This window comes from Notamacropus eugenii, chromosome 6 (assembly GCF_028372415.1).
Source record: "Notamacropus eugenii isolate mMacEug1 chromosome 6, mMacEug1.pri_v2, whole genome shotgun sequence".
Taxonomy (NCBI): Eukaryota; Metazoa; Chordata; class Mammalia; order Diprotodontia; family Macropodidae; genus Notamacropus; species Notamacropus eugenii.
Genome location: NC_092877.1, coordinates 106,972,642 through 106,995,351, shown reverse-complemented (window position 1 = coordinate 106,995,351; position 22,710 = coordinate 106,972,642). Strand labels below are relative to the sequence as shown.

Below are 22,710 nucleotides of genomic sequence, written 5' to 3'. Positions count from 1 at the left end.
ACAAACCATAAATAAATTTTCAAGATAAAGACAGAGAGGAGACTTAGGACCAGATAAATTTTAAAATATATTTTATCAAACATTCAATAAATAATTCCAATATAAACTAAAAGACTAACAAAGATGATGGAGGAAGGAGTATAGTCCATTTCCTCCTACATCTCTCTAACAAGACTATCAAACTAAGTAGTGATTGGGAAATTGAAAGGGAAAGAAAAGTGGGTCATCTTTCTAACAGATTTGACCCCACAGTCGAGGGTCCAGAGCAGGAAATGCAGAACAGAAGTGGGCCAGGATCCCAGGCCCAGATCCTGGGTTCAAATAAGGCCACAGTGCTGTTACTCTTATCTTGGAGAGAGGCTCACAGGCTTAGGCCTGGTACAGGACCTCAATACCATCCCTTGGACCTAAAACAAGATTCTGACCACAGTCTCTTGGATCAGAACAGGGTAAATAAGCAACATTGTCCTTCTGAACCTGTAAACTCTAAAGTCTAAAGTACTAAACAAAAGAATCATGAAGTGAAAGCTATGGAAGAAAGACTTGGAAAGAGAATTAAGAGCTGTTAAACACCCCAAATTTATATATATATTTAATTCCCTAATAGATAAGTGGTCAAAGGGTGTGAACAAATAGTTCTCAAAAAAAGAGGAATTGAAAATTGCAAAATACATGAAAGAATGCTCCATTATCACTAATAAATCAGAATAATCCTGAGGTTTTATTTTACTCCTAGCAAACTGGAAAATGGAAAGAACAGCAACCACAAGAAATTGAAAGTGAATGTTATAAAATATTTTTTTAAAAAAACAGCCTGAAAGAAGAGATATGAAAAGACACTTTCTCATTTCTTGGGAGAGGAGGAATTCATGAGTGTGGGACATTTCTTCTAATCTCAGATTTTTATAATGTGTTGATTGGTTTACTGATTCCCCCTCTTCTTTAAAAAAAAGTTCTTTGTTATAAAGGGTGGCTTTCTAGGAGGGGAAGGGGAAAATACAGGGAGCAATTTAGACAATATTAAAGCAAAAGATAAAAATAAAAGTTTATTTTAAAAGATTACAAATTATTGGGGGTAATAGACCATTCCTTACTATGAAAATTTGTCTCATCTAAGGATTATACATAACGGAGAAATAGTAGAGACTTTCCAATAAGATCAGACACTTAGATGGCACAGTAAATTAAAAAAAACGATATTCATAAAGTATTTTGCAATCTTAAAGCCCTATAAAAATGCTAGCTAATATTGTTATTCTTATCAGATGTAAAGCAAAGATTAGGATACTTCTTATTCCCTCTCTTGTTCTCTATAGTTCTAGAAATGTGAGCTGTAGCAGTAAAGCAAAAAAAAACAAAACTGAGGTATAATGATTTATTGTTGTCTATGTCATAATGTAAACATGGCCTATTCAGCCCATGTTACAAGAATATATTTATATAGATAAGCTTCACAATCTGGAAAAACCCCAGTCCGGTCTGATTTTTACATTTGTGGAGAGTAAGAATATTGCCATTCCTGAGCACTCGTTTCCCCAATTTCCTTTCTCCAAAAAGGGTTTTAAGCTAGAATTGTATCTATCTGGTACAGATTTTGGTATTGCACTCTAGGCGTATATTTGGATTAAGAGGTAACAGTTTATTTTCAACCAATTTGGGTTCCTTCAACTTAATGCTTCTTTCATATAACACAGTCACAGATAGCTAGAAAAAATGCATTTATCCAAGCAAGTAGTAAGACCAAAATCATGTATAGCATAGATATTTGAATATGGAAGAGTAACTGGTCTCTTCAACTAAGCAGCAGACTATTTTCTCCTTCATTTTGTTTTGTTTTTCTCATGTTTTCTCCCACTTGTTTTAATTCTTTTATGCAGCATGACTAATGTGAAAATGTGTTTAATAGGAATTTTTGTATAGAACCCATATAAGATTGCATGCCATCTTGGGGAGGGAAGGGGAGAAAATTTGGAACTTATGGAAGTGATTGTTGAAATCAAATAAATTAATTTGTTGAAAACAAATAAAGCAATAAATATGGGGGGAGGGGAATAAAAAGGAAAAAAGAAAAATAAAAACAATAATTTCAGCAAAACAGCAAGATTCAAAATAAATCTTCACAGATTCTCTCTTCTCTGTGTATTGCCAACAAAATCTAGATGGAAGAGATAAAAAAAGAAATTTTACTCAAAATAACTGTGGAACATGTAAAATATCTGAGAGTTCACCTATTAAGACATACAGGAATTATATGACTGTAACTCCAAATCACTTTTTATAGAAATATACTCAGACCTAAATAATTGGAGAGGTATTAATTTAGGTTCATGGTTGAGCCCAGAAAAATAAAAATGACAATACTAAATAAGTTAATTGACTCTTTCAGTGCCACATCAAGCTACCAAAAAATTGCCTTCTAGAACTAGAACTACAGCAAAATTCATCTAAGAAAACAAAAGAGCTAGAATTCCAAGGGAAATAATTTTTAAGAGTGGGAAGATGAAAATGCATCTAATAGTACCAAATCTGAAAAAAGACTACAAAACACCAATCAAAGCTATTTCATACAGCTAAAAAAAAAATTAGAAAAGTTCACCAGTAGAACAGATAAGAAATACAAAATCCAGAAGAAAATAAACATAGTAGCTTAGTATTTTATAAATCTTAATAGCCTAATTTAGTATTTGACAAAAACTGTTGGAAAAATTGTAAAGCAATCTTACAGAAATTAAGTATAACCAACATCTCACAAAATACACTGTGATAATCTAGACACATGACTTAGTCATAATAAATAAAAATCACCATAATCAAATTAGAGGAGCAGAAAGAGGATGATTGTTACAGCTGTTGAGAGAATAAAACTTCTTGACCAAATAAGGGATTGAAAGAATCACAGGAGATAAAATGGACAGTTCTGATTTCATAAAAAGAGGAAAAGTTTCTGCACAAACAAAATCAATGAAGCAAAAATTAAAAGGGAAATCGTTAACTGGGTGGGGGAGTTATTTATAGCAAGACTGTCTAATAAAAATTTTATATCCAAGATATGTAGGAAATGTACTGAAATAAGTAAGAATGAGAACCATTTCACAATAGCAAATGATCAAAATCTGTGAACAGGAAATTCCCAAAGGAGGAAGTTTAAGCAATCAGTAAATATATCAGCAAGTGCTACAAATCACTAATAGAAAAGTGCAAATTAAAATAACTTCAAGGTTCTACCTCATGCTTGCAAGATTTGCAATGATGAAACAAATGAAAAATGTTAGAATGTGAGAGGACAAGCACAGTAATGCACTTGTGGTGAATCTATGAATTGGTTCAGTCATACTGGAAAAAAGTATTTTGGAACTATACTCCCAGAATCACTAAACTTTTTGTACCTTTGACCCAGAAAAGTCACTATGTCTGTATCTAAAGAGAATAGAAAAAGAGTAAAAGATCTATACGCACAAAAATTTTCACAAAAGCTGTGATAGACTAGTGATAGTGATGTCCCCCATCCCCAAAAAAGGACATGAAAGAAAAAGAGGATTAATGAAGCATTTTTAAATGTACAGAAGAGAATAAAAGAAGGTTCAGAGGAAAATAAGGAAGTTCAGCTTTGGAGCTAACAGTGAATTTATTATATATTTTAAATAAATAATCTGTACTTAATGCGTTTCATAGTTTCATATATAATCTTTTTCTTTTCTTTGTATGCTAAAATGCTCATGTTCAATGTTTGTCAAGTCTAAAATAGCAAAAGAAAAATTTAAAGAAAGATGAGCTATGTTCTGAACATGTTGAAGTTAAAGGACTATGGGATATCCATTTGGAAATGTCCAGCAGGCAGTTGCTATGTAATGTTGGAGCACAGCGCAATTAAAAATTAATAGTGTAGATCTTGGCCTCATCACATTTAGATCATTGAATCAATGGGAGCTAATGAAAGGACCAAGAGGGTGTATAAAGAGAAGAACCTTTGGAGGAAAATAACCACTTCATCTTATAATTCATGATAAAGGAAGTGAATTAACCCAAGAATACTCTAATTCAGAGGAAATTTGTGTCACCTCCAGAACAGTCTTGAAAGAATTGAGAGACCATTTTACAAGGTAGCACAGGTAAGGGATAGTATCAAAAGAGATTAATCCCACCCCCCCAAAAAAGGTGATTGAGAGGACATCAATAAGTACTGACCTAACTGCCTACTCTGTCATCTTTTTTAAATCTTTGTAAGACTAATCTATACACATATCAATAGTATGCTTGTTGAAATTATGAAAAAGGAAGAGGCAGGTTTCTGTAAATGATTTTCTATTACATATCACTATTTTACAGCTCCATAATTGAGATCCATGATTATTGGTTCAAAACAAAATTTATCATATAAAAAATACTGTGTTGGACAGTTATGGGGTTTTTCTGCACTAGAGATATTCAAGAAAAACCTCTTGGTGACCTTTTACCAGATATAGTGTAGAGAGGATTTTTTTGTTCAGGTGTAGGTTTATACCCTCTAACTTTCTGTGATTGTGTGAAATCATAAAAGACAACTATTATGCAGTTTTTCTTAGCAATAAAAGTTATTAAAAATGAAGTTGACTTTTCCAGAAGATAGTAGGAATGTTTCCCTTTTAAGCTTTTAAGCAGAGTTCTGATCTGTAGGTGATTGTATAAAAGAGGTTCTTAGTCAGGAAAGTATTGGATCAAATGAACTCTGATGTCCCTTTCAATTCAGAGTTGTATTTACTATTTTTACTTTTTATATTTGTTTGCAATATCTTTGGACTGTAATACATAATCAGTTTTTTAAAAATTTCATATTTTGCTGAAAAATACATAGATTGATTTGCAGTCCCATTTAGAAGACATCATGAGTCTTTTAAGTTTCTCCAACCATTTGTTCAGTTCCATATTTTTTCCCTTTTGTTTATGTTTCTGAAATAAACACAGAGGGGCATTGAAGTCTATGGTCACTATTGTTACTGTCAGTATCTTTGTAGCTCAATAAATGTTGCTATTTGTCCTTTGTTTTCAGCAAGGACCATGGACAGTACAGGATGATATCTTGACTTGCTCATGAATTGGATTTAAGGCAGAGTTGGGTGAAGTCACCAGCCTCACTGTCTCTTCCATGGTCATTGAAGGCCTTTGAAGCATATAAATTTAGTGCTGATATTGGTTTGTTGCCTTTTGTTTCTTTGAGCATAATGTAGTTTCTTTGTTAATCCATTTTTATTTTTAAAATGTTTGATTTTGTCAGATAGCATGATTGTTAACTCCTGCTTTTTAGAATTCACTTGAGGCATAATCAGTTTTTCCATATTCCAGTTTTATTCTGTGAATATCTTTGTTTTTTAAATGTATTTCTTATAACTGACAGGTGAGGTTTTGTGTTTTTATTATTCTTAAAACCTATTACTCTTAACTACTCTTAAAATTCTTTTTTTATTTTATTGATTATCTAGTCCAAAAATTTTGAGGATGCCAAGAATACCCCCCCCTCCCACTCAGCCCTTAAAATCAACTTCTAGTAATGTTGTCTGGATGCTTTGCTCATAACCGTGAGAGGATACCCTCTCCTATTCAAAACAAAAACTCGTTTTCTGTCCTCCAAGATTGGGCAACTTTCATCACTCTGAAATACTCTGAGCTACAATATACCCATAACACCCAAACTGTTCTTTATTACTCCCCTGGGATCACTCTGACCACCCTTCCCCCATGCCTGTTTGAAGGATTCTGAGACTTGAATCATGGTGCATGACTAGGAAATGCTGGATTTGATTAGAGGACTCTCCCCTTACCTCTTTAATTGCAGATTGCCATTTAAAGTTATGACAGTCCTACATTTGTTTCCTAATATTGGGTTTTTTCAAGGCACCGTAGCAAATCAGCTAGTGAAATCTGTGGAAACTAAAAGTTGCAGTGACTAAGACAGATGGAGAATGAAACCTTAACAAGTCCAAGCTGTTTTCTCTTGCAAAACTAGGTTCTGCTTTTTCTAAAAGTGCTTTACCGTCATTGTATAAATCTAAAGTCCTAGGAGAAGATGATAGGAGCCAGGAAAATGGGATAGGCTAAATGCCTTTCAGGATAATCTTGTGTAAACCAATTCCAAATAGGGAGAGTAGCTCTTTGAATTTGATGAACTGTGTATTCCTGTATGAGCTGTTGTTTTTCACCTTATTATGTCCCCACATATAGGGACCTGGAGAGCTGCACCAGATGATCCTTGCTGAGTATTACTTGTATATAGTCTTATTGGATTTTCATATTTAATAAGAGTTTTAAAAAATTATTATTATTTGCTTTATTGATTGTCTCTTCTGATCCTGAGTTGGGGCCATGATGCACCTGGCCTAAGATAACAGGTTTGTTTGTTTCCTTCTTTTGCAAAATAGAATCCAAATGAAGATACTGAGTGGAATGACATATTAAGAGATTTTGGAATTCTTCCTCCAAAAGAAGAAACAAAGGATGAGACTGAAGAAATGGTTTTACGTTTACAGAAAGAAGCAACAGGTAATAATCTTTAGATTAAAAATACCACAGAGGTTATAGATCACAGGAATCTAGGGATTATCTAGTTCAATCCCCTTATTTTTGTCTGTGAGGAAACAGACCTACAGGGAGATGCAGTTACTTATTCAGGGTTACACAAGAAGTTAAAGACACAACAAGTCTTCAGACTCCTACTATAGTGTTCTTTCTTCATCATCATATTAATTCTTCTTATGATAATCCTAGGAGACACTGTTTCCCAAGCTGTTTTTTGGTGGAATTCAGGTGTTTCAAATGATGCAAATAGGAGTTTCATGAAAAAAATGTTAATGAAATGAGATGTGAACAATCATTATATGTTCTACTTTTCATTTTATTTATTCTTTGTAATAATTTGCACCCAAATTTCCATAGCATACCTCTAACCCAGAGGTATTCCATATTCTGACTCTCCAGACCAACAGTTATATATTCCATTAATTTTTTTCAAGTGTAAAAATCATCTGTAACTAACTTAGTTTAGGAAACACTGCCCTGTAGTTTACTACTTTGCTAAGGTGTCCAATCACTGGGTTTATTTCATATGAATCACTAAGTTGTAGATTCTTTTCTTAGCTATAAAATTTCAGTTACACATTTTTTTTGAGGGCCAAGGATACTTAAGTATTGAACAGATTCTTCAATAAGTGAAGCTCTAGCCTTGTTTCAGAATATATCTTGTTTAGGTTTGTCTGGATATTTTCAGGTGTGAAGCAAAATAGTTATATGATAATATTATGATGTATTTGACTATGGATAATTATGCTACATAAGAATAAAATGTGTCCTTAGTCATTCCCAAGGCTCTCCCCCGTGCCTTTGATTCCTGATTCCTCCAAGACTTGTTCCATCAGTTGTCCTTTCTTCATGCATAGTTGTATGTCCTGTCTTTCCATTAGTTCTGTCACATATCTTCAGACATGCTGAGTTTTCCCCACTATTTAAAAATAATACTATGAAGTAAAATAGTAATCTTGTCTCCATTGTGTTATCCATGAAGTTTTTGTGTTTATCACTGCCATTGCATGGTCAAACCTAAAAAAAGTAATCTGTGTGTTTTCTTGTTACTCATTCATTCTTCTCCTACTAATCTATCTTCAATCTGACTATTCTCTCAACTTATACAGAATCAAGACCTTCCATCAGTTAGGTTTGGTTTTAGTTGTTTGTTTTTTTAAAACTCTTTGCTACATAGAAACCATTCCCTTTGGATCATATTTCTTCTTTACTGTCATACTCCCCTGATTCTACCTCTAATGACTTTGTTTTGAATCCTTTATTGGCTCCTCTTCCCCAGCCCTTAAGCTGGATGCTTCTTGAGGTTCTGGTCTTTTATTTTGCTATGGTAGATCCTTTGAAACTTTCTTCCAGTTCTGTGGCTTCAATGATTCATCTTCGCACAGGTAACTCACTGTATTTCCAGCCTTCCCCAAGCTCCAAATCCCCATTCCCAACAGCTTGCTGATTCTTTCCACTCAACATGTCCAAAAAGGAGAGCGTATTATTTTTTTCTCCAAAACCAATCCTCCCTCCTTAATTCTCTATTTCTGTAAATGACGCCACTCAAGCTTGAAACTGGCATGTAATCTTTGACTCTTCTTACTCCTCCAACTCCCACAGCCAATTAGTAAAGCAAGCCACGTTGGTTCTCCCTATGTGTTAGTTCTCATTTTTTTCTTTTCTATTTCCTAAGCTATCACTCTAATACAAGTCTTCTTGACCATAGACACCACTAAAATGGTCTTCTAACCAGTTTCCTTAGTTTCAATTTCTTCTCTCCTACAATCTATCCTTTATATTTCTGCTATCTTCTTTATATGTAGATCTGATCATGTTATTTCTCTACTTAAAACTTCTCATTGGCTCCAAACCCCTTAGCCTTGCATTCATTTTCATAACCTAGGGCCCCCTATCTTTCTAATTGTGGGCCACATTTCTCCCTTCCATGCACTAAACAAATCAGACTTCTTATCACTTTCTAGCTTCATCTGGCCCTCTATGGATTTGTCCACACTGTTCTCTGTACCACAAATCTCCTTCCCTTTCTTTTCTTCTTTTCTTTCTTCATCCCCTACCCATTCTTTTAAGATCTAACTGACATATCACCCCCTCCAGGCATCCTTCTGTGATCCTTCTACGCCCTGGTTGGAAATTATTTTCCTTTCTTCCAGTCTCACAAACTACCTTTAAACTCTTATGCTTTTATTATAACATATACGGTGCTTTCATTACAAATTTATTCGGTATCATTGCTTATTTTTCGGTGGCATATACCTTCTAGAAGGTAAACTTTATGAAAGTAGGCATCTTTTCAAATTTTTTTTATCTTTCTCAGTCTCTAACAGTGTTTTCCATATATTGAACACATTTAATGGTTATTGAATTATTATGTTTTAGCTAAACCATATGAAAAAATGACTCTTGCCCAGTTGAAGGAAGCTGAAGATGATTTTGATGATGAAGATATGAGGGCTATGGAAACATATAGGTATAGTAAAATCTCTATTAATATCACTTATATTATTTGGGTTTGGAGGGAACTGGTACATGAGAACCATAGCATTGCAACACTGAGGTGCTGAGGAAAGAAGACAAATATATGTACATATATAAATATTTCTATTTAGAAAATATATTTACATATAATTAATATTGTATTACATATAATTTATAATATAATATATATGCACATGTAAGTCTATGTGTGTGCATGCAAAACATAAAACAGTCACTAGAAGTTTGGGAGGATCAGGAAAAACCTTATGAAGAAGGTTGTGCTTGAGTTGAATTTTGAAGGAAAACTAGGAATTCTCAGAGATGAAGTTGAAGAGGCTATGCCTCCCAAGAATAGGGAACACCACTGTAAAAGCAAAGAGCCAGTTCTGAATTAACAAGGATAAAGAACAGTAAGAATCCAGTATGGCATGTGTGAAGGGCAGTAATATATAGTTGGGCTGGACAGGTTGCTTGGTGTCAGATTGTGAAAGACTTTAAATGGCAAACAGGAATTTATATTTGATGCTAATAGAAATAGGGAATGTTTGAGTTGATTGACTAGGGAATGATACGTTTGGACAAGGGATGGATTGGTGGAGAGAGAAAGACTTGAAACAGAAAGACCAGTTGGAAACCATCACAATGGTCAAGTATTGAGTGCCCAAACTAGGGTGATCTCTATATGATTGGAGAAAAAAGGGACAAGTAAATTCAAGAGATGTGGCAGTTTAGACAACAAAATGTGGCAACTGATTGGATTTGTGGAATGAGCAAGAGGGAGTTGAGCATGATGTCAAGGTTGCCAACCTGGATGGTTGGGAAGATGGTGAATCCCTCAACAGACGTTGAAAAGCTCTCAAGGGAGGTGGATTTTAGGGGAAAGTAAGTAATAAGATGCCCAATCAAACAATCTCATAGGCCTTAGACCAATATGGAAAAGTTATTTGAAATGTAGTGAAACTGCAGAAGAATCATATACAGATATTCCAAGAAACGTTGGTCCTATCCCAGGGGATGTTTGTCGTTTATCACACCAGTTAGAACTGCCTTCATTCAGTTGGTTGAAGCAAGTGGGACATTCTGACACACCTTAGAATAGCAAAGGTAGGTCTGAGCTGTGGCAGAGAAGGAAGATAACCGAGGCAGGTCATCAGCTCTCCACGCATCTCACCGAGGCTAAGAAAAGTCTTGATAAAAGATAGGCCCTTTCCCCAACTTCCTCTCCTGGCACCTTTCTATCTATACACACTGCTGTTTTGTTACTCAGATGTTCTGTGTAAATTAAAGTTTGCCTCAACCACAAAGAGGTCTAGGGGGTGGCCTATTAACGTAAATGTCAAGTTAGGCGGAACGATTACAGAGGATGAGAAAAGAGAAGTGTACTACCTTCCTACTGACAAAAGGTCAATAGATGCATTTTTGGACATGGCCAATATAGGAATTTGTTTTGCTTAACTATCGATATCTTTTAAAATATTGATGTATTTATTTTTAGCCTTTAACATTCACTCCTATAAGACTTTGAGTTCCAGATTTTCTATCCCTTTCTCCTCTTCCCCCTCCCCAAGATGGTGTGCAGTCTGATACAGGCTTTACATATACATAAACATTAAACATTTTCACATTACTCATGTTGTAAAGAAGAGTCAGAACCAATGGGAGGAACCATGAGAAAAAAGAAACAAAGAAAGCAAAACAAAACAAAAGGAGCAAATAGTATGCTTTGATCTGCATTCAGACTCCACAGCTCTTTTTCTGGATGTGCATAGCATTTTCCATCATGATCCTTGCATGGCTAAGAAGAGGTAAGTCTGTCAAAGTTAGTCATCATACACTGCTGCTGTTCCTGTGTACAATGTTCCTCAGGGTCTCTTCGCTTCACTCAGCCTCAGTTCACATAAGTATTTTCAGGTTTTTCTAAAGTCATCATTTCCTGTGGAATAATGGTTTTCCATTACATTCATATACCATATGATGGCTTGTTCAGCCATTCCCCAATGGATGTCTAAGATGAACTCCCTAAAAAGGAGGGAACCATGTAGATCTGAGAAGATGTGCCCTCCTAATCTTAAAACAAATTAAATTGTTATAACAGGGTGATATACCTGTAGAGCACACTCTTCCTTTTTGGTCCTTAGAATACCTTCAAAGGTCAGTTCAAGTGCTTCCATTTACATAAGGCTGTTCCTGGTTCACCCAGATGCTAGTTATCTCCTCTCTTCTACCTTGGCCCCAATCAATAACTTTATAAGTATTTTATATATTCCTTTTACATAATTATATATGTACTTGTCATCTCTCCCAGTGTAAAGACTTTAAGGGAAAGCCCTGTTTAATTTTTGTCTTTATATTCCTAATGTCTTATAACGATGCCTGGCCCATAGTAGGTCCCTAATAAATGCTTGTTGATTATAACAAAAATGTTTGGTGTGAACAGCCTCTACTGTTTAAGTATCTTCCTTTTTTTTCCCCTTGCTTCAGAAGCATAGAACTTGTAGACAGTCTTGCCTTTCCTGTATTTTGTAATGGGAAAGAGCATGACAAAAATGTCGAAAGACAAATGCATAATAGAAAATTGGAATACAGTGTTATTTCCAATTTTTTTAAATTGGTAACTATATAGTCATTTTTACAACTACTCATTTAAATATTTAGAGTCTACAAAATTATACCAGTGGGATTATAGCTACTGTCTTTTGAGAATTTCATTTCTTTAATTAGACTAAAGCGTTTGCAAGAATGGAAAGCTCTTCAGAAAACAAAAAAGTTTGGGGAACTAAGAGAAATTTCTGGCAACCAATATGTGAAAGAAGTTACAAATGCAGAAAAAGATGTCTGGGTTATAATACACTTATACAGATCAAGGTAATCCTTATTCTGTTTCTCCAAAGTGTTAATCTATAATGTTTTGAAATGTGTTTTTATGTTTTTAAGGTTCAAGTAAATATACCATGAGCAGTACTTAAGAAAATACATATAATAATCACTAGTAATCATCAAAGTTTTATTTTGTTTTACTTTAGTTTTTCCTTTATGGGGTAAGAAATTAAAATAACCTAGTTATTTAAAAAAAGTTCAAATCCTGGTTTTGATAACCACATCCCTTTGCTTAAAAATTAATGTTACTTTTGTACCCAGTATTTTAAAATGCATGTTGATAGTCAGGAAAAGTGTTATTTTTGTTAAGTTTGCAGGTTTCTCAATTGGTTTTATTTCTAGGAAGAATGCATATTTTGAAGCAAATTTTTGAAGTTTTAAAACAATTGTTTACCAACATTTTGTCTTGTACTAAATTTTCCAGTGCAAATGCAGCCTGCTATAAATTACAATATGTGGTGGTAACCTCTTAAGGTAAAACTTTTGTCCAAAGTTGAATTTTTCTTATAAAATGATACATGTAAAATTCTACGCCACATGAAGAGGGGTTGACCATTGTAAAGCAAAGCTGTTTAACTTATTACAAATTCTGACTATGTTCATCCACCTGTATTATCTAGAGTAGAGGTTCCCAAACTTATTTGGTGTACCATTCCCTTTTCAAAAAAATTACTCAGTGCCCCCTGAAAATCTACTTTCTTTAATGGTTTTAAAAATTTGTGTCATTTCAAAAAATAAAAAAAATTTAAATGACATCTTAAATTTAATAATTTGTTGTAAATTTGTGATTTTTTTCCTGCATTGAAATTTTGATGATGCAATATTGCATCATGTAATGGCATAGTATTGTATTGTAAACAAGTCATTGCATACACATATTCCTGCTGGTGCATCTTCTGATAATGCACCACACACTCACCTGCCAACACTTGCTTGTTAAGACTTGTCTGTCAGCTTGACCACTGATGGTTTATAACTTGCATTTTGTGTGTTTATTTGGAAAATAATGTAATTGTTATGATTTTACACAACAGATAAAACATGTATGAATGGTTTCTTAAAATTTTCTTCTTTCCTTATGCTTCTACCACCCCTTTATTTTTATCCAATGCCCCCAATTGCACCCGAGGCTACTACCAGCACTCCCCCCCCATCATTCCAGCTCCCCCCTGAGGGGGTGGTATTGTGCATTTTGGGAACCTATGATAGAGGAATGTTTTTCCTATTCATGAAGTTAAGGGGAGAAAAGGTAACTATTTATCTCCTAACAATTGTAAGCACTGTTAGGTCTATTTTCATACCAACAGGCATGGGAATAACTGAGATATTTGCCCAATTGTGATGAATGCATGACAAACTATTTGAAGTAGTTCCACTGTATTTCTGTTTTTCTAGGATTAGAACAGAGTAGCAAAATAAATGATATTAGTTTTTGGCTTACCAAAATTAACCCTAAGTTAATTTTGTTTTATTTTTACTTTTATAGGACAGGGAAATTCTGAAAATTCTACAAAAGGTTGTGGTCAGGGTTTTAGCAAAGTTTCTCCAAACGTGAGATATTAAGAATATGTATTTGTACAAATTGGTATAGTGCTTTGAGATTTGCAAAGAGCCTTACAAGTTTTTTTTCATTGTATCCTTGCAACAAACCATGGAAAGTAAAACTGAAACAGACAGAGATTAAGTGACTTGCCCAGGGTAACACAGCTAGTATCTGAAATTCGATTTGAACTTAGGTCTTCCTGATTGTAGGTGCATCAGTCTGTCCTTTGCACCATGTAGCTGCCATCTAGGCTCTACCTCACTTAAATCTAATTCACCAGCAAGTCAAGACATTACCCTTATGATGCCACTGGCCTTCTTTGAGAATGAAGAACAAGCAATAACAACTTAACTGCTTCATGTTTCTTTGAAATTCTGAGTGGCTCAGAAGTTAAAAGAAAAAATCTGTTCTACTGTAGTCAATAAAAATATTTGTTTATTTTGAATGCAAGAAAATATATTCCTTTGTAAGACTACATTCAGATTTGTCCCATTTTGAGAGAGCTCAATATGTGATCTAAATTTTTTGAAAATTAAGTAATCATTCACATTACAACTTCACTTTAGAAAAGTAGATTGTATATCTAATATTTCTAAAAATTGGATTTAAATGCATGTTTAAGAGAATATTTATTGTTCTAGGGGAGTCACAACTATAAATTATTTAGTAAATATTTGTTACTCTGGCTGCCCTTTTGTATTTTTCAGAGAAATATAAGAGTTTGGATCTTTTTTACTTTGACAGCAATTGGGTTCAATTTATCTTGATACTTTATTTCTAGAAATTGATGTAACGTATTACATCGATGTAGTTCTTTAGAGTTACAAAGCATTTGATCTTTTATTTCACTTTTTCTCTCAAAGCAACTCGGAAATGTACATGTAGTAATTTAAAAGGATGGTGTGGGGATTAAAGAGGTTTGATTACTCCTAATTACTGCCTTGTTGCCAAATGTGTTTGCTGGAATAAAGAGTTCCTTCTTCCCTCTGTAATTCTCTTCTTCTTTTTGTCAGTTCTCGGTCTTCAGCCCGAGACAGCCCATCGGGCCAACCCGCTCAAGATTCCATAAATCACTTTCTCTTTTTTGGAGATGTTTCCGTTCCCTATAGGTACACCCTGTCTAGCAACAAGAAAGATATAAGATTACTGCTTTGGGGTCTGAAGTCCAGAGTTTTTACAATGTAGCTTCTGTCTCAACAAACCTTGAACCCGATGGACCCAAGTATCCTTGCTTCCAAAGTCCTGACCTCTTGTGGTAGTTGCCACTATTTTTTTATAGATTTCCTTTCTTTACTCATCCTCTGAGGAGTTGAGTTCCTCTTGGAGACTCTTTCTTATCATTCCGTTATGATTCACTCAAGGGATTAATTTGTACTACACAAATGGATCATCTGTCATGGCTGCATTTTTATGGTTAACTTAAGGACTTAGTATCTGGTCCATTTTCTGTGAAAGATTAACTCTTTTACATAGATAATGTAGTAACTTATTCATATCACAAAACTCTATTTTAGGAAGGTACAATGTATATCTAATATTGTAATTTAATATTTTATTCTCAATGACATGCAATAAACAATTTTTACCATTGGTTTTTCAAATTTTGAGTTCCAAATTCTCTCTCTCCCTCACCTCCCCTGTATCATTGAGAACTCAAGCAATTTGACTTAGGTTATACATGTGGAGCATTGCAAAATGCATTTCCATGCAAGTGAAAGGAAACACAAATAAAAACAACCCAAGAAAAATAAAGAAGGTAAAGAAAAAGTACCTTCAACCTGCGTTTAGTTTCCACCAATTCTTTCTCTGAAGACTGACAACACTTTTCATCTTAAGTCCTTCAGGATTGTCTCAGAATATCTAATATTTTCAAAACCTAGATTCCAAATCCAAGGCTCTTTCCAAATTATGGCACTTCATATCTCAAATGTGTAATGTCATTAAAAGTTTTTGTTGTATTTTAGCAACTCAGTGGGCTACTTGAAAAAAGCAATTAGAATTTATAAGAGGTGATTATCAAAAGTCATGACACAGTGTTAGAAGACAAACATGCATGTATATAGATACTATAATTATTTGTATTTCTCTTCCTTAAGTTATCTCTTTGTAAAATGAGCCAAAATATCATTCTTAGGTACTATATTTTTTTTCCCAAAGTGCTAAAATGATTTTGATGACTTTAAATGGATCGGTATCTACTTTTCACCTAGAGTTGCAGTAGAACTTTTTGATTTGAGCCCCAAAGTGTCTTCACTGAAGGTAGTTTCATGAAAATTATTCCCTTTAGGTGTAGTATATAGCATTATTATATACTGAACTCCAAGATGGCTTATCAAGACAGGCTTTGGTCATGCTTCCCCAATCATTCCACCCTAGACATGAGGCCAGAATGGTTTGTTCCCTTTTCATCCATCTTTCCCTATTTTCTCCTTTCCTAAGATGATTAAAAGTCCCATTCAGGAGTCATAGGTGATATGAATCAAAATCGCTTGAGATTCTCTGGAATATGTTAGAACTACCAAAGCCCTATCTACTCCTTGAACTATGAATCATCTCAGGCCAGAGTTATCTCCTGAGAAGTTTTAGCCTACCCTGGCTTACCCTGATCAGAAATCCAACCCTGAGATAAATATCAATGACTTTTGAATTACTTTAGAGTATAAGAGTGGAGACAGGCTAATCGAAAAGAAAAAAATGTCAAATGGTTTGAATGAAAATGACACATTTGTGCCATGATAAGGCTTTTTTCTGATTTTTTTTTCAGTCTTAGATACTATCTGTTTTTTGAAGATCAATACATATATATATTCCTCTTTTCTTTCAGCATCCAAATGTGTTTACTGCTTAATCAGCATCTGAGTGCTCTAGCAAGAAAATTTCCAGAAACCAAATTTGTTAAGGCCATTGTGAATAGCTGCATTCAACACTACCATGACAGATGTTTACCCACAATTTTTGTGTATAAAAATGGCCAGATAGAAGGAAAATTCATCGGAATTATTGAATGTGGAGGAATAAATCTGAAGTTAGAAGGTAATTTTGTCTTGGGTTATTTTTAAAGGCAATTTATAAATATATGTAGAAAATAGCACTTGCAGCATTTTCCTGGCTGCCTATTAGATTTCTCTCTGACAGGTCCACTTTCATATGTCTCTGATGTGTCCTCTATGTTACTTTGAAAATTCAAGTCATCCTTAGTTAATATTGCACAACCTACTTAACATGTATTACGCATCTTTCTTGTTGTTCTTCAGCAGTTTTGATCCTCTGGCGATTGTAGTGACGCATAATTGGTGGCTGTATGGTATCTCACCTTCTAAGTGGATGCTAACCACTGACTTGGTTTAGCAAACCAGAGAGTTCCAGGTTTGTCTTGGAAATAGCCTTGAATCATCTTGGGAAAGGAAAAGATAGGAAAATGTTTTGAAGAGGGAGCAAATCTGCTCCCTTAATTTTGCCTTCCTGGCTCTGCTTCTGACTGTCTGGACTTTGAGACAGTGACTCAGCTGTGGCCTAACCTTAGAATTTTCCTCAGCACCTGGGGCTTCCTCACTTAGAGCATTTTACTACCTAGGAACATTCCTTTGCCATGCTGGCCCCCCTTCTACCATTGGAGAGTTCCTCCCAAGGCCTTCATTTTGGGGAGGAATCCCAGGCCAACTCAACTTCATTTCCTTCTTCTTCTGCCTTTCCAGACTTTGACACCATTCCCTTCTCTTCCTCTACCCCACTTTGAGGGCAGGGACTTTCCCTTTGCTTTTATTAGCACTGTGCCTTGTACAAAATAAGTCCTTAGTGTTTCTTGCCTTACCCAGAGGTTTTGCACATCCATTCTAATGGGCAGAAGTGTTTGATAGGTCCAGAGCTTCCTGTGGGGCTCAAATAGTGACCTTCTCAGATCAGCCTCTCTCTCTGTAAGACAGCACACCAGTTCAAGAGGTGTGTGGGTTTGACCAGAAATCTGTTCTGTGTCCCATTCTGTTGGCCAAACCTTTTTTCCTTTTTTGAGCTTACTGTATTTCAGCAAGCCCTAGTCACGTGTCCTTGTGATAATGGAGTTAATTCTCCACAGAAGTAGACAAATACATCTGAATAGTGCATGTGGCATTTACTTTTAATACAGAATTAATAAGCACATACAAATAGATAATAACAACAAAGTGATGAATAATTTCCTGATTTCCTGAACCCAAGATAGCTCATAGGAACGATAGAAGCTATTTTGAACCCAAGGATTTTAGGAAATGAAGGGTTTGACTTTGTTTTATTCTTTATGGGCACTTGCCTTTGAACTTACAAAAGAATATCCAAGAGATAGGTAGGTTCCAGCAGTGCCTTCCTTTGGATGAAGATGCAGAAATTCTGGACTTGGGATCTTTACTTATCTGACCTTGAGTGTGCCCTTCTCCAGCATCACCTCTCATTGCTTTCTCGTATCAGACCCAGCCAGAGGGTGAGGAGAGCAAATAAAGAGTATCTTGACCATATGATTGGGGGGAGAGAAGTCAAAAAAAATTGGTTGAGAGGCAGCCCTTGTATTGCCTATCAGCTGCAACCTCCAAATCAAAGAATTGTACCTCCTTAGGCAGCATCCAGATTTTTTTGGAAAAATCTAAGCATACTATTCTAGAAGGAAATAGATTCCATACCCTCACCATGGTACTTTTCTGCACTCTGATAAGTCCTGGCCTGGTCCTGTACCATTCCCTGACTTAAAAATGTGAAAAGGAAGCAGCCTAATATTATTAGGCTTAGCAGATCGAAATCAAAGTTATTCAGTCATACTTTTAAAATATATCATTTTGTACTCAGTTATTATGTTGATGAAATTATTCAATCCAATTATTCTCAGGAAACTAAATGTTTGATTCCTCCACTTATTTCAGCTTAAATGTTCCATGTATTATAGCCTATTTATAATTCTGCTCACTATGAAGGAAAAAGTGGACTGTTGGGTTCTAGCATCACAGAAATTATCTTAGAAATGTTTTATTTTTTTTATTTATTCAATTTTGGTTATATCTTGCTTTCTTTATGTTTGTTTTTAGCCTTTTAGTATGGAAAGCTTTGCAGTTTCTTGACATAATATCACAGGATTTTCCTTTGTCTTGCAATGGAGCATTTAAGATTCACTTTTTGTTAACCACTTGGAATTCCTGTATTTTAAGTTACTCAGATTTGACTTATTTTTGGAAATGCTCATTCTAAAAATAGTTTGGAAATGTCTTTTAGTACTCAACATTGATAACAGGGGGTGAGGTTGAATGCAAACTAGCTTGAGGGGGCCATGTAAATTTCTGGGGTCAGGATGAGAGATAAGGAAGATGAAGTGAGGAAACCACCTTCCTCTCCCTTACCCATATATAAGAAGAAGCCTGTCTCAAGAACACTGCATCAGCCTTGGGATGCACTGTGTCCTATGAAGTAGGCACTTTACTAAATGGTGTTGTGAATTTTGGGGGACTACAACCCAAACCTCTGTGGAGAGGAATGGATCTCCTTGAAAGGGATTCTCTGTTGTTTGGCTAAAGGCACATATAAGAATTCTTTATGTGTTCAACACTGCCTTAAACAAACAATGCTCTTTTCAAGAGACATAAATCAGATTCTTATGTTCCCAAAGGAAAGTAGGTGGGGAAATAGCCCACACTCTAATTAGAGCAAGGCCCTTGAGACTGAACACTGTATCAGCCTCATCACCCAGGACTCCATTCATGAGACAGAAACTTCTGCCTGGTCTGTTTTAACAAAGGTCAGGATATAGTTTATTTATAGCGGTTGTCAGTCCCAAACCAAGACACATTGTCTGAAAAAGAATATGCTTCATGTAAAGCCTTATTAAAAGTATAATTCCTGCCCCCTTAAAATCAATACTGTCCAAAAAAAAATAAATTCAGGAAGGTTGGGTACCTTCTTTTTGTAGCAGGTCCATTTACTTTTCATGTTTTTTTTCCAGTTGAATTTAAAATTGCACCTTCCTTAACTATAAGCTCCAACTTTAATTTTGAATTTTCTGTACCATACAAATATTTTTACCTGACTGAATTTTTGTCCAGATCAACACACACTTGTTAATTAAATAATATTGTCCCATTTCTTATTACAGAACTTGAATGGAAACTAGCTCAAGTTGGAGCCATACAAACAGACTTGGAAGAAAATCCTAAAAAGCAGATTGTAGACATGATGACATCTTCAATTAGAAACACTTCTATTTATGATAGTAATAGTTCAAGCAGTGACAGTGATGAGACTAAATGTCTTTAGAATTATTTAATAAATGACTTTCCACTGTTTGTTTTGCCCAATTATGTTTATTATTGTCTTTATAAATCAACAACCTTGACAATGCAAATAAATTTGTTTTTAAATTAGTATTTATGGTAGAACTGATTATAGCTTTCCAACCAGACCATCTTTTCAACATGTGTTCTGCCACACCACCCTCTTGACCAGAAATCATATCCCAGAGGATATTACCTTGGGGCTGTACAGCCCTAATTGGCTAGAGCTTCATATGGTCCATCATCCAGCCACAGCCATCTTCCAGTTATCTGGCTTGCTGCCACATATTTTCTTCCCCTACTCCCAATCTCCATGTTTTCAACTCTAAAACAACAAATCAATAAGGTTGCTATTTAGGATATATCAATCTACTCTTTTGTGCCTTCTGTCATCATCCCTGTGGTTTTCTAAACCAGGGTTGGAAATGCTGCAGCCTCGAGTATGGCCCGTTAGTCCTCAAGGGTGGCCCTTGGACTGCATTCAGACTTCACAGAACAAATCCCCTTAATGAAAGGGCCTAGAATCTGAACACAAACCCTTCCCCCTGGCCTGCATTTATGTCCCTTGCTTTTGTTGATGTTCATGTGTTTCAGCCCTGTCTGAATCTTTGTGGCCCCATTTGGGGTTTTCTCAGCAAGGATACTTGAGTGGTTTGCCATTTCTTCTCCAGCTCATTTTACAAATGAGGAGACTGAGGCAAACAGGAGTAAAGGGACTTGCCCAGGACCACACAGCTAGTTTTCACTACTCTAGGCCTGGCACTCTATCTGCTGCAACACCTAGCTGCCACATCCCTTGCACTTAGCACATACTAAGTACTTACTATTGTTTTCTTCATTCGTTCATGTCTTTATAAGTAGGTCAAAAAATGTTAGGTATTTTAAATTTTCATTAATTTATAGTATTTACATTGATTACCTGACATTTGCCTTTGTCACATTCTTTTTTTTCCCCATTAGCCTAAGGAGTATTTATCCAAAACTGCCATACCAAGTTTCCTCATACCCTCACATATCAGTCTGTGGATGATCCAATCAGTGTTTGGGCTCCAATCACATCGTGCAGGAAATAATTGCATGAGATAGTCATAGAAGATTTATTGCAAGGATAGGCATAAACATACAAAAATCAGAATTCCTGTAAGTAGTGAGTATAGTACTCTGATCGGCCACTACAGTCATCATCCTTGGCACCAGATGGAAGAGTACTGATCAGGCTGGACTGTCTCATTGGTTCTAATTCCTGTGGAATAAACAGAAATAAAATTAAGTCTGACTTTGTAAAGGGCTTTTAGCACTGTTTCAAGGGGAACTTTTCCTTTGGCCTAGTCTAAGACAACTAAAAAAAGGGCCTGGATTAGAGAAACTAGTGTTTTCTGTTGGCAGTACTATGAAGGTTATTGGTATGGTGATTAAAATAGTAGGAAGCTGGAGGTTAGGATAATGACCACCACAAGAATCCACACATCACTTGGGCTCTACCACTAATTATAGCTTTATTTGTGGACCAGGTGATATGGTAGTAGGGTTATGTGTTGGGCAATGTCAAAAATTAGCTGGATATATATGTGGGAAAGAGTAATTTTTATGTTCAGGGCAACTGGGATGTTCTTTCCCTTGGAAAACTCTCCTGATGGTTGAGAAAAAGTTCTATGAAGCTTTGGGAACAAGAGAGAAAAGTATTAATGGATATTTGTGAAACTGTCAAAGCTTAGGATGGTCAGTCAGTACATGCCTGACATACTGCTGGTTATGAAGTTTGTCATACTGCTGCCTTTCTAAGTCTACCCCTTATCATCTGTCCCTTATTCTCATTAGTGTGGATTCCTCTGGTAGGGTCAGCTTTTCTCCTTCTATTTTCAGTCTACCTTGACTTGCAAACTTTTGTTTCTTCTCTATTATTACACAATTAATCCACAAGTGATCATTACACAAATGAGTACTTTTCTTCAAAGACCAAAAAACATTTACTATACTTTCCAGGGTGGGAGAGGATATTTGTGGTGACTTTATCTTAATTTGTGTTCCACTAAGTTTTGCTTTGGGAATTGGTCTGACCTTTCATAGTCTTTTCTAGGCCTCATTTCTTTTAATCCTACTTTGGTCCTGGATAAAGTTTGTCTCCTAAATCATCAGTTCATACAATATATTTTCATACTATCTATGATAATCAGGCCTGTGGTCCATTGGCCAGCCCTTTTAAACTAGGGCAATAATGAAGTCATCAGAAAAGTATGGATGTTACCTTTGAAAGACCACTCCTCCAATCCTTCCTGCTTCTCCTGTAGATCTACTGGGAAAGATTCATTAGTTAAATGTGCCTCACAGACCCTTTATTTTGACTTTGGTAGATGTTTTATGAGTGGCTCTGAAAGGAGTCTGCTGATAGTCTTCCCTTATTGAAGGTTACTGATGGATCAACAAGTCTACCACATCAATAAAGACTTCATTTTGTCACCTGATTCAGAAATTATATGTATTAGATGTCATGATCCAGTGTATAATCCCAAAATCAAAATAGGATAACCTTATCAACCTAATGAGTTTCATCTTATACAATACGTTCTATTTATAATCATTATAAAACATAGGCTCCTAGATATAGAGCTGCTAAGGACCCTATTGAGGTCATCCATTTCCCTTCCCCCTCCCTCATTTAACAAATGAAGTTGAGGCTCAGAGAAGTTAGATGACTTCTTGCCAAGTCAATTAGTGGCAGAAGTAGGATTTCCACCTCGGTCTTCTGAATCCATACGCAGTGCTCTGAACCAAAATATCTGCCTCAATATTATGCAGTTTTTGCAAGTACCCAGTTAATTCACAGCTATAGTATAATCTATAGATCTGTTTTCACACTTATTATGTATATTAAATACTTGCAGTTTTTGTTTTTGTTTTCTTTTCCATGAATGGTGATCTTTCTTGATGAGATCCCTTTCTATTTCCAGATGCCTACTACTTGGTCCAGAACCTATTTGA

General features: G+C 35.4%; 1 protein-coding gene across 2 annotated transcripts in view; it reads left to right on the top strand.

The window, feature by feature from the left end:
* The window catches only part of PDCL2 (phosducin like 2), a 29,496-nt gene extending 9,672 nt beyond the window's left edge, over window positions 1–19,824 (top strand). For both annotated transcript variants that reach the window (XM_072620811.1, XM_072620810.1), the window contains 5 exons: window positions 6,393–6,513; window positions 8,929–9,019; window positions 11,749–11,892; window positions 16,272–16,480; window positions 19,554–19,824. In XM_072620811.1, coding sequence (XP_072476912.1) covers window positions 6,393–6,513; window positions 8,929–9,019; window positions 11,749–11,892; window positions 16,272–16,480; window positions 19,554–19,714 — 726 coding nt within the window. In that variant the 3' untranslated portion in view covers window positions 19,715–19,824. The remainder of the gene's footprint in view (window positions 1–6,392; window positions 6,514–8,928; window positions 9,020–11,748; window positions 11,893–16,271; window positions 16,481–19,553) is intronic.
* The last annotated feature ends 2,886 nt before the right edge of the window (window positions 19,825–22,710 follow it).